Source organism: Cebus imitator, unplaced genomic scaffold, assembly GCF_001604975.1.
Source record: "Cebus imitator isolate Cc_AM_T3 unplaced genomic scaffold, Cebus_imitator-1.0 Scaffold541, whole genome shotgun sequence".
NCBI classification, from domain to species: domain Eukaryota; kingdom Metazoa; phylum Chordata; class Mammalia; order Primates; family Cebidae; genus Cebus; species Cebus imitator.
This window is the reverse complement of record NW_016107856.1, coordinates 1,444,133-1,457,089: the sequence shown is the minus strand read 5'-3', so window position 1 is coordinate 1,457,089 and position 12,957 is coordinate 1,444,133. Positions and strand designations below refer to the sequence as shown.

At 47.2% G+C, this 12,957-nt stretch overlaps 1 protein-coding gene across 5 annotated transcripts in view; it reads right to left on the bottom strand.

Moving 5' to 3' along the window:
• The window catches only part of CUNH1orf226 (chromosome unknown C1orf226 homolog), a 311,510-nt gene that overhangs the window by 23,685 nt on the left and 274,868 nt on the right, over positions 1-12,957 (bottom strand). For 4 of the 5 annotated variants that reach the window (XM_017515038.2, XM_017515039.2, XM_037733653.1 and 1 more), the window contains 2 exons: positions 8,547-8,713; positions 6,854-7,030 (listed from right to left, as the gene is read on the bottom strand). In XM_017515038.2, the coding sequence (XP_017370527.1) occupies positions 6,854-7,030; positions 8,547-8,713 (344 nt within the window). Of the gene's footprint in view, positions 1-3,069; positions 4,887-6,853; positions 7,031-8,546; positions 8,714-12,957 lie in introns of those variants that run through there. The other variant, XM_037733654.1, reaches the window with a different exon arrangement.

The following is a 12,957-nucleotide window of genomic DNA, read 5'->3' as shown; positions in this document are numbered from 1 at the left end:
CACATTTTTTTAGGGAGTAAAGGACAATTCTAGCCACCCTTGGCCAAATAACCTGCTGGCCCAGGGTGTGCCCCCATCCCCCACACCCCAGCAACCAGCACTCAGAGAATTACACTTGTGGGTACAGTGGCTGCCTCATTTTTGCCTAGATCAGAGGTCCTGACCTTGCTGTTGACCCTGTTTCTAATTGAATAGAACCACAGGGGGATAATGCCTAAGGAATTTAAAGTAAATCTGTCCTCCATAAAGCTGCTAAGGACAGAACTGATATTTTGGTAAAGCAGTCGACCTCATTTTTTGTCTCATATTAACTGAGAAAAAATCTGGAGAGGGGTCAGAACAGGTGTGATCCAGGGAAATAACGTGTTTGGTCCTCAACCCCATTTCCTGACATACAGCTCCCCAAACCCTTGAGATCTCCAGTTGTAGGAGTGTTCTTTTGTATGCTTATTAGATGATTAGTGGCTGGGGAACCCCTGGAAGCCTCAGGATTTGGGGGGGTGATCACAGGAAAGACCAAGGTATGATTAGAGGGTTGGGAGTTTTCAGTCCCAGGTCCCAACCTCCAGGAGGGAAGAGGGGCTAAAAGTTAAACTGATCACCAGTAGCCAATGATGCAACCAATCATGCCTACATAATAAAGCTTCCATTAAAAACTCAGAAGGACTGAGTTTGGGGAGCTGCCAGGCAGCTGAACATTTGGAGGTTCCTGGAGGGTGGGGCACCTGGGGAGGGCATGGAAGCTCTGTGTCCCTTTCCACATACCCTGCCCTAGGCATCTCTTCCATCTGGTGTTCACTGGTATCCCTTATAATACCCTTTAAAATAAACCAGTAAATGCAGGTGTTTCCCTGAGTTCTATGAGTTGCTCTAGCAAATTGGCTGAATCCAAGGAGAGGGTAGTAGGAATACCAATTTATAGCCAATTGGTCAGAGGTGTAGGTGACAAACTATGACTTGTGATTGGTGTCTGAAGTGGAGGAAAGGCTGTGGGACTGAGCCCTCAAACTGTGGGATCTGATGCTGTCTCCAGGTAGATAGTATCAGAATCAAACTAAGTTAGAGGACACTGGGTGTCATCTGCAGAACTGCTTGCTTGCTTGTTTGGTGTGTGGGAAAAAGCCCCATACATTTGGGTCATAGAAGTATGCTGTGACAGTATAGTGGGAAGAAGCTGCGTTTGTTTCTTCCTATACCCACTCAACAAGGAAAGAAATGTCGATAATATTTTAATTTGGATGACAGATGGTGGGTGGCTATTAAGGTTTTCTCCTCCTTGGAAACAGGGGCATGGAGAAATTTCACCTGGGGCTCCCCCAAATCTATTTGGTTCTGAGGAACAGGACAGCTGCTGTGGGACGCCCACAGATAAGCCTCAGAGAAGGGTTAATCTTGCACGATCCCAGCCGTTACTTATCCCAACAAAGAGTGTCGCTGAGAGGAACCTACTGAGCAAATAAAATTGCTAAATTATTCATCTTCCATTTTTTTTTAGAACCAAACCAACCAGAGAGAAATGTAGAACAAAGTCTTTCAGTGGATATAAACAAAGAACGCAGAGAATCCTGCATACTGCTAACTGGCACTTATAGAGGGCTCCCTGCACATATGCTGCAGAGTCAGTTGTTTTTTTTTTTTTTTTTTTTTTTTTTGGGACTCACTCTGTCACCCAGGCTGGCGTGCAGTGGCGTGATCTTGGCTCACTGCAACCTCAGTCTCCTGGATTCAAGCAATTCGCCTGCCTCATCCTCCCAAATAGCTGGAATTATGGGCACCCTTGTATTTTTAGTAGAGACAGGATTTCCCCATGTTGGCCAGGCTGGTCTCAAACTCCTGACCTCAAGTGATCCACTGCCTTGGCCTCCCAAGGTGCTAGGATTACAGGCATGAGCCACCGTGCCCAGCCGAGTCAGTTCCCTGCAACCCACTCTGAACATCCCAGCAGGACAGGCCATTTGAATGCACCACACAAGGAGCTGGAGTGCTTGTCTATTGGCTACTCCCTAGCAATTGTAGACAACTCACTTCTCTCTGGACCTGAGTTTCTCCATCTGTCAACTGAGAGAACTGGCTTGAGGCTCAGATAGTTTGATAATTACACATCCAGGTTGACATCATGACTAGTACTAGAGGCAACTTGTTAATGGCTCATTGAAAAAAATCCTCAGTTCCCCACTGTGAAGTCAAAGAATTAGGATTGAGGGTAAAGGAAGAGTTCCCTCTTACGGAAGCAAGGAAAAAACAAAGTTGAAAGCTTGTTTTGTAGGTACCCAAGTTCCAGTGGTGGAGAACCAACAATACCTAAAAGAAGACCCTTGAATCAAACGCCTCCCGTCGCAAATCCACGGGCACTAAGTGCCATGAGAAAACGCTGCTTGTACCAGATTAAAGAAGAGTTTTACCTCTGTAAACCCAGTTATACCACTTCAGGTATTTATTTTCAAGCCCTGTGAATGTGTGAGCACTCGCTGCTGCCACTGCCTGAGCCAGCACTAATGAGCCCTCTGCTTCTGCAGCTGTCAAAAGTGGTATTGGACATAACGCTCAAACTTCATGCTGTGGCAGGCTGTGCTGCAGGACAGCCCAAACCAGGCCACACTGAGACAAAACGGCCTGGATTTCTTTTAACTTTGAGGTGCAGCATTTTATAACTATGTGGGCTCAAACTTGAAGCCCTGAGATGAGGCAGCGTTATTTGCAGCCTTGGTTTGGGCAGTCTGCTAAGCCCTCTGTGCTTTGTTTCCCCATTCAAACAACAGGAGCAGAAAGCACCACCTCCTCCCCACCAGATGGGATATTTATTTGTATTTAGCACGCTTTTCTTTAAAAGAATGAAACCCCTTTCATAAAAGTAGGCCATATTTTTTTCTGGAAAGATACAAATCATCACCCCCTTTCCAGAACTGTGTTGTCTTTGGCAATGAATGGCCTGCACTATGGCCTCAGCATGACACATACGTTCAGCCCTGCACCCTCCAGCTCTGCACTGCTTCCCCAAACTCTGAAACCCACCCTCAACCCACCCAGCCACGCAAGATCATTGGCCCCCTCACTCTCCAGCTTACTTGCCTGGACTCCAGCTCCTCCATCAGAAGTGAGGGCAGGGCCAGGCTGAAGTTAGGGTGTAGCAGGCACATGGAAATGGCAGTGGAGAGAACCAGAGCAATTTGCCCCCCCACACACTGGACACAGAAGCAGAGGCAGGCACCGCTGTCTCACATGCACACGGCAGGGACTTGGGCAGTGCACGCAAGGGTGCTGGGGACTGGGAAAAGCCACAAGGATAGATGCTAAATAGAGGGCCTGGGGTGGGGATGCGGAGTTTTGTTAGCGCTGTTCCTCTAACTACAGCATACATGACTGCGAAGCATAAATAGCCAATTCCTTGTTCCTGAACAAGCGGAAGTGGCAGCAGGTAGAGGAGAAATCTTTAAATAGCAATACTGAACTGTACTAACACTTTCCTCATGAGCAAGGCCAGGCATTGGCAAACTGTGAACAGACCTAGCCTACATAACTCTTGCCAATCAGCCACAGCACCCAGATCAGTTCTGAGACTATGTCAGCCCAGCCCACGACCATGCAGGTGCCAGCTACATCCCAGCTTCGATTCAAGGCTTAGCTATACTCTTTCACACTCTTGACCTTCTGGTCCACCTAAAAGCAGAAAGCTAGTGCAGCCAGGCAAGACTCATGCTGGGTCAGGAGAGTGGTCAGAGGGACTTGGGTATTCACTATTTACACACTGAGGTCTAACCTGGAAATACTTAAGAGTTGGTTGAATACCACCTTTGCCCATATACCATATACAGGGCAAGCCCCTTCAAGACCAGCTCAGAACCAATTTAGGGTGAGGCTGGGAGAGGTCTTGAGGTCTTAGACCAAATCAAGACATTGTGAAGGTGACCTAAGCCTGGTCCCCACGGCAACAGCATAACTAGACTGGCCTGTGGGAAGAAACTGGGGAGGGGGGAGACATAAATAGTGCAACAAGTGACCTCAAGGGCACACTTGTCTGCAAGAAACTGTCTTTATCCTTTGATTTTTATCCAGGAACAACACAGGAGGATTTGGATGCTCTCTGAGAAAAGGAAACTATTCCCACCTGAAAGGCTGAGGTCAGTTTTACTCATTAGAATTCTGGGGACTGCTGGTAGTTTAATAAAGACAGAAGCTTTGCAGTTTGATGGCAATAGAGTCTGACAGAACAAGTAAGAGCTAACCTCATGCTGGAAACTGAAATCAGCCCCATCCATGCAGAGAAACCAAGCTTGCTATATTTGGTCTATTTCAAATGTGTGAAAGATGCCAAGGAGACCCACCTATCAATCCAGCTACATCTTACATAATTGCTTTTACTTAAGGATATAGACACAAATAAAAAGCCCTTGGATTAAGCACTACAAAGAAAGTGGAAGAAAGAGCAGTGTGCAGAGAAGCCTCTAACTGAAGGTCAGTTTAGGACTGAATCCATCCACAGAACAGGGGAGCTGAAAGCCAGCTGAGAGGTACAATATCCCTGATGTGCTCCTGGACAGCAAAAGCAAGATGCGAACAGAAAGAAGGTGGTCAGAGACGGATGGGGATGGCAGACAGAGGTACAGAAGTATGTTCAAGAACCTATCAGATGGCCTCAAGGTCCTGTCCTATCTGGCGATTTTGGAAGTCTATGACTCTCCCTAAAGTCATCTCACCAATGTGGGACACAGATGCACCATGGTGGCTTTTTGATCACCACACTGCTTGTATTGAGAGTTAAGCAGGGCAACTATATTCAACAAATTCCAAGTGAGTGACAGGCTAAAGGTGCCCAGCCTGTGGACATGTCTAGAACTGAGAGAGGCTCATGAAGCAAATCCCGAATACCACACTCTTTTCTTCCCCAAGATTCACTGTCTTCTAAGAGAGACACAATTAAAACAGGTCAGGGAAGGATGTCCCATGGAGACTAACACTTGATTCTATACCAGAAAACCACTCTTAGGTTTCATCCTGACTGTGCTAGACCTGTGATAAGTTATATGCCTTGTTGCTTTGCAGATTGAATGCTTCCTTCCACTGCCACGATACTCTTGTTGTGTGGATTACACATTTGCAAACAGCTTCTCTCTAGTACTTAGCCGTGACTTCAAATTCAAATGCCTCCCTGATAAAATCATATCATGAATATGGACCAAGCCCATTCTTTGATAAATAATAATAATTTGCCAATTGATACGCTGCAAGATAAAAAGTATTATGATCTGTATTCAATGGGAAACTTGTGGAAATGAAATGAGTCTGGGAATGGACCCGTGCTGGAGTGCTTCGTCTTTGTGCTCCTGTCAGCCATCCCACTAGGGAGGGGATTCTCAGACGACAATGCCATTATTAACTATAGGAGATGGATTCTTTTATTTGACAAAGAGAAATCATTTTTTTCCTCCAAATATGAGAAGTCATTAATGACATTCCCTCCTCTCTGTTGCTGTTTTAGGAACACCTGCAAATATTTCTAGCATCACAAGACATCCTTTTCTTCATGGTAAGACTTTTTAAAAAGATTCCAATAACTTGAGAGCTGTGTCCATGGATTCTACTCTCCTGAAATCTGGCTTCAGAAGTCATCCATGAGGCTTGCGTCTCAGGCCCAGGTCAATGGAGACCATGTTACTAGAAGGTCTTTTCCAAACCCTGAGTTGTAGCAGATCCTGTTATGGTCAGGCTGGCGGATGCCTCCTCAAAGTGAAAAGGTGGAAAGGACAGCTCTGTTTAGATTATTCCCTCCACTCAAGAGCCAGGAGAAGAGTAAGCAGAAGATAGAACAGAGAACAATAAGTGCTCCCTGGAGAAGTCTGCTCCCCGCCATTCTAGAATGCAGAAAACCTAAGTGGTCAATGGTCTGATCAAGCAAATTTGGAATACAGATGCAGAGCTGCCTTTCCAGATCCTTTCCCAATTCTCCAAGCCCCAACTGCCCCCTCTCCTAAGATCTTCATGTACTTATTAGGCCCTGACCCTGTCTCTTGCCTCAGAATTCAGCCTTTGGTATAAATGAATGTTTTCACCTTCCCTGACTGCCCATGGCAGAAAGGAAGCTCAGACTCATGAGTGCCAAGAAAGATGTGGACTACAGAACCCTCTACAGAAAGCAAACAGGAGGAATCCCTGCTGAAGGCAGCAAGGGAAGTCAGCTCACCCTCCTCTACAATGTAGCAGCAGCCCAACAAGTTTTTTGGGGTACAAACACCACCTTGATTCTGAGATCTAAGTCAAGTATTTTCCTTATGGCTCAAATAATATACCTAAATTCCTGTAAGTTAAATCCCATGATAACGAATTCCAACCAAATACTATTTGGAATAAGTAGATCAGAATGGAGGCTGGGAAACACATTATAGACAAGGAGACTGGGATGCCAGGGTAGTCATCTTTTTACAATGGTGTTTGGCACAAATTCATACTTTAAGCTGTTTTAAGAGTGGTCTCATAAACCCACAACTGTCCTGACTCTGAAGGCATCCCTTCCCATCCCAAACGTCAGGAAAATCGGGCAGGAAAGGAAGGGTGGAATTGTGCGCATCTTTCCCCTTGGTCAGTTCAAGTCATTAAACAACAATGTTCAGCCAAGCCAGCCAAGCCCAGCTCAGAGCAGGGGATACATGGGAAACCAAAATGTGCCTCTCCATTTGAACTGCATCCCCCATCTTTCCCCCTCCCGCTGCCCCCACTCCCCAACAAGCAATGATCCAATAGCATGAGCAATTCCTTATGACTCCCTAGATTTTAAACCTGCCCTGAGCCCCTCGCTAGGGAAGGTGCATCAAGCCCATGAGAGTGGAGCCTGCGAAGTAGGGAGGAGGCTGAGGAGAACCTGGGCCACAGCCACTTGCGTCTGCTGCTGCTGCTGCTGGAGGAGCTGCTGGAGGAGCTGCATCTGGTGGTGAGTGGACAGTGGTGTCCCTGTGCCCAGGCCTGGAGGCTTCGAGGAAGAAGAGGGGAGCAGCATCCTGGGTGAGGCTGTCAGCATGGGCTCCTGGGGGTGCGAAGCCTGCAGGGGAGGGAGAAGACAGGACATGACACGTGGCAGGAGCCATCTTGAGGGCCCTCCCTCTCTTTGGCATGCACTCGCGAGGAGCAAATTGATGCACTTACAACCCATAAGCTGACAGTGCTGCATCTTCAATGGAAATGGGAGTAAGGGTCCAGGAAGGAAATGGTGTAGCTGCCTGGGCTGATACCACACAGTCAGAAAATCATATGGGGACACCTTGGTAACTGACCCTGCATGATGGGAGACTGATGGCTGATACTGCTCTATGCCCACCACTTCCAGTGATGCCCTGCCATTGAGTTCCTTGAGGTTCTAGACTTACAAGAACCTATTTTTGTCAAACATAGCTTCCATCCATCTTAGCACGACAACTCCCTCGTTGGGAGAATTTTGGAGTTGGGTCCTGGAGGAAGGGGCCATGTGAAGGAGCTACTTCCTGTCCTCCACTGCCTCTGGTGAGAACCATCAGCAAAGAAGATGGGATACTAAAATAAATAATGATCTGGAGACATCCTGTTAGATGAAAGCCGTTCCTATGTCCTTCCCTCCTTCTGTCTCCCTCTCCTGTGGCCATTTTTACCAAGATGGCTTCTACAGTTCATAGAATTCAATGACAGGGAGAGACATTTTATTTCTGTCAGTTCTGCTGTGGGGCCTTCTTCAGACATACAAAAGGAAGGTCCCCAGGGACACAGGGCTATTTCCACCTGTAGAGGACACACTGGGTCCAAAGGAAACATCAGGCAGACAGTGTAGAACTGAACTGCCCTCCAAACCTCCATGTGAGATAAGATATGAATGGTGAAGAAAGGGAGGTGATGTGATATAGTGAACTGCCAGGGAATCTAAGGGTAGAGCTACTGGTCAGTAATTTTGCTTCTGGGTTTAAAACATTTTTAATTAGGTTTGGCTCCAGGTTGGAATTTGGCCTCAAGTTCTTAGTTTCTTAATTGGATCACATTAGGAAACCCCATAGACCACAGTCATCTCACCTATACGATGTTGGGCTGGAGCTGATGATGACTAAGGTGTTCTCTCGGTTTCTAACATCTAGTGGGCCAATTTCCAGACTCCGTGGTGCTATCTACAGGAATTACCAAAGGTACACCACTGCTACTGCAGGCAGAGGGGGGCCAAACGGACTTTGCTCTATTAGCTTTAAGCCACAGGGGAGTCTGTGTGTGTGTATGGCAGAGTGAGTCTTGCAAAATCTGTGCAAAGATGAGATGCTGTTAAGGGAAGAGGGTGCCAGGGAGTATGAGATCAAATACCGGTGGGATTCTGGGAGGGCGATGTGTGTCAGGAATCAGCTCCATGGCATCGTGGCCTGTAGCAGTGCCTAGTGTCCAGACCCTCTGGAAGTCAGCCCTCTGAAAAGCAGTGAAGCATGCTCTGGCACTGCCACTGTGCTGTGAAATGCCTCACTTGGAAGCTGAGCTGGCAGGGGCTAGGAAGTGACTGACAACCTGAGGACATGTGTGCGGATCACACAGATGGGCAATCTCTTGCCTACCTTGGAGCCTGTGTGGGAGCCTTCTTCTTTCCCTACGGCATCTAGATCAGTCACACCTCGGCTGAATTCCAGGACGTCATTCCCTGGGAGTGGGACCTCCACCGCGTCAATGTCAGTCTCCTCTGCAGTGGCTGTGGAGGCCCTCTCGGCTCCAGTGAGCTGGCGGCCTGCAGGGACAACACAGGAGGGAGGAAAGAGAATGGAGACACTGAGAACAAAGTCCTCCTTTCCTAACACTAGCTTTTAGGCATGTCGAGCCCAGGGACGCCTGTGGCTTTGTAACATTTCACACATCTTTTCACTCAAGGACGTTAAAGTGCATTTCCAGCCCAATAAGATGTTCCCATCTTCGTTTCTTTTCAAAGTGCAGAAACAAAAGCAATACTTCCTCAATCCTGGATGTGACAGTTTTGCCAGGTCCACAGGCATATATTGACCGGGTGTGGGGACACTGGGAGAAGGGAGTGCTGGTCATCTCCATCTCATCGCAGCTCAGGAACAGAAGCAGCCAAGGGAAAGAGCCCTGGCTCGGGCGTCCAGAGATGAGGCAGTTGGGCCTCTAATGAACTGCTGGACAAGAAGCAAATCACCTCTCTCTCTCTGGGCCCTGTTTCTTCAACTACAGAATTAGATGCTCAGTTAGATGGACAAGTAGGGTTCCATGACGGAGGAATAAGGCAGGGAGATGAGAAGCCATATTTTAACGCAGTATCCGTCTCTCAGCCCTCAGAGTCTGCTCCTCTCACCAAGAGCAGAAGCCAGGAAGAGGCCCGAAGGAGGCGGCACGGGGAGCAGGGGAGGGATGGGGTGGCTGCTTTTCCATGCTTCCTTATCTAATTTTTCTGCTTCGCACATTTCTTCCTTTCCATTGAAGACAACGGCCACGTCTTTATTTAACCACATGCACAGCATACTGCTTAATACCAATATAAGAAAGGCCTGCTATTTCTTACTTACCTTCCTTCCCTGATCCTATTTCTTGGATTCTATAAAAATATCTGACAACTCCTGGGCATTTCGTAGGAAATATTTTCATTTTCTACATTTGCAATTAGGTTAATTACTGCCGTCTTCAAATAAGATTTCTCATGAATTTTCAGAGACTACATACCAATTATTAAATGGACCAGGTGGAGGTGCAGCAGGAGACACAGAGCTGATGCCGGGTGCTGAGGCCAGCCCAGGTACCCAGGCCTCGGTCATTTGAGTGCTTACTTTGTAGGACAAATTGTTCTAGGAAGTTTTCTTAAGGGAAACAAGCCTGGCATTTAGAAAGTAAACAGTGGGCTTGGTTTTCTTCCTGGCTACTCCAGAAGCTGAGGAGACAGTCCTGTGGAAGGCTGCAAAGGTGTTTAACAGAAAAGATGGTTCTGACTGCAGCCAGTGGGGACACAGAGGGGGAAGCTCTTCTGCCCCTTGGTCAGCCAGTAGGTGGGAGCTTAGGGAGCAGCCTGCTCTCTACCACACCCTGCACCTGGAAGGGGTTTAGCCTGAGAGATAGAGGGTTGGTAGTTGGGAGGTGCTGGGAACTGAGTGTCTGGTTCTCCATGCCTATACAGGAAACAGCAGGGTGAAATTTCTATCAGTGATCAGGAGGAACTGGGCTCCTGCAGCGCTCTGTGCACTTAGCACATGATATTGGATGTGCCTGGCCATCAATCTTCCCTTATAGACTTGAGGCCAGGCTGTGTCTCATACATGTTTCCTAAAAATGTTTCTCTGGCATAGAGAAAGTGTTCCATAAATACTGACAAAGGAAGTAGTATAGTGACAGGATAGCAACACAGGAGAACAGGCTGCAGGCTTATCTACTTCCCATCCCTGCAGAGACTAGTAATGAGGACTAAGGAGCCCCAGACACAGAAGATTTGGACAGGGCATCGCCAGAAGCCCAGGTGGAATCAGAAACTCTCTCAGGTTTGGCAGGGCATAGTGGCTCACGCCTGTAATCCCAGCACTTTGGGAGGCCAAGGTGGGTGGATCACAAGGTCAAGAGATGGAGACCATCCTGGCCAACATGGTGAAACTCCGTCTCTACTAAAAATAAAAAAATTAGCTGGGCGTGGTGGTGGGCGTCTGCAATCCCAGCTACTCAGGAGGCTGAGGCAGGAGAGTCGCTGGAACTCAGGAGGCGGAGGTTGCAATGAGCCGAGATTGTGCCACTGCACTCCAGCCTTGGCGATAGAGCAAAACTCCATCTCAAAAAAAAGAAAATCTCTCAGCTTCTTTCTGTTTTAGGTGGACTTATAAAAACACAAAGTATTCAGCTATTTTGTTTGTAAGAGCAGAGTTCCCAAACTAATGCTGAAGTAATTCAATGACAAACCATACGACTGCTGTCTAAGAGACCTCCTGCCACCCAGTGGGGGTCTCGGTGATCACAGGTGGAGTTCTGCCACTTTATTACAGCAAATGGGCACAGATCAGTATACTATCCACATTGGTTGGAACTGGGAAGGGTAGAGCTGGAATAGACAGGACATGCTGGATGGAGGACTGTAATCATTGTGTGTGCTGTAGCATATCACGTTAAGACAGGACCTGGTGGGAGGGATCCCACAGCAAATGGCCTTCTTTTGGTCCTATCAAATAAATGAGAAAATCTGTGTGTTTCGTGTCTCTCCTGGTGTTCCAGGACCTGGGGAAATAGCCTGATTGGTGGTTGGCATGGAAATGACATGGAAAACTTCTGGTATCTCCAGGAAAATTATGGGAAGAGGCACTCCAGTTTCCAAACTGTAATAGAGAGAAATAAGACCAAGATTGGGGGGTAGGAGGTACTACTTTCTGAACTATCTCTTTAAACTATTTCTATCTGATACATTAAATAGTAACTAGAAGCCATCAGATACATGGTTATTTCATTCACTTATTCAATAAGCATTTATTATGATAGAAATCGATGAGACATTGAGCCTAAACACAAATAAGTGTAATCTGAGTTTTCGATGCTTCTCTAGCCTGATGGAGAAAACAGACATGAACCATGGCTGCAGCCTGAGGTCATAAGCATCACCTAGGAGGGGGCTACCTAAGGTGCAGGACACCAGGAGAGGCGCATCTCACTTAGGTCAGGGTGAAAGAAGCCTGTGCAGAGGAGCAAACACCACCTGCAGAAGAAGTACCAGCTCAGACAGGTAGGGAAGTAGGCAGGTGCAAGCCAGGTGAGGGCCATGGAAGGCATTCTAGGCAGAGGGCAAGGCAGGAACAGAGGCACAGAGGCAGGAAGTCCACAGCACGTCAGGCACTGCAAGTGGTTCCGCAGGGAGGGACCCGACCAGGAAGAGTCGGCATCTTATCTTGAGGGACTGAAAGCAGGTAATACCAAAACATTTCCATCCTTCAAAATTTCACTCTAGATACAGTATGGAGGATAGATCCAGGAGGAATGAGAGAAAGCAATACTCTAGGTGGAAAATAGGAGGGCTTAAGCAAAGACAGTAGCAATAACATGGGGAAGAGATGGATTTGACGGATCTTCATGGGGCTGAAATCACAGGGCTTGCTTGTCTGTGGTGGGGGCAGGGGTGGGGATATGTGCAAGATGAGTTTTAAAACACCTGATTTAGGTGACTGAGTAGAGACTGGCATCCTATAGGAAAAATCCAGGAGGAGAAGCGGGATTGCAGGCAGGAGGATGAGTTCAGTTTTAAACCTGTTGACATCATAAGAGTCTGTGTAACAGTCAAGTAGAGATACCCATTAGGCTGTTGGGTATGTTATGGACTGAATGTTGGTGTTCATATGTGGAAGCCTTAACCCCCAATATACTAGCATTTGGAGGTGAGCTTTTGGAAGGTAATTAGATCATGAGAATGTAATCGTCATGATGGGATTCATGCCTTTATAAGAAGGGATGTAGGAGATCTCTCTCTTTCCACTATGCGAGGATACAGAAAGAAGTCAGCTGTCTGCAAGCCAGAAGAGAGTCCTCACCAGGAACCAAATTGGCTGGCACCTTAATCTTGGACTTCTCAGCCTCCAAAACTGCCAGAAATAAATGCTGTTTAAGCCATCCAATCTACTGCATTTTATTATGGCAGGCTGAGTAGATTACTATAGTGCATGAATAAAAAGTTAGGAAAAAGACCTGGCCTAAAGATAAACCTTAGTTGAAATCATGGGACATCAGAAAAAAAAAAATACCAGGGGCAAGTCTGGAGAAATTCCAACACTTAAGGGTAGGTAGAAGAGGAGCCTGCAGGTCGGGCATGGTGGCTCACGCCTGTAATCCCAGCACTTTGGAAGACCAAGGCAGGTGGAATTACCTGAGTTCAGGAGTGCGAGACCAGCCTGGCCAACACGGTGAAACACCCATCTCTACTAAAAATACAAAAATTAGCTAGGCATGGTGGTGCATGCCTGTAATCTCAGCTACTCGGGAGGCTGAGGCAGGAGAATCACTTGAACC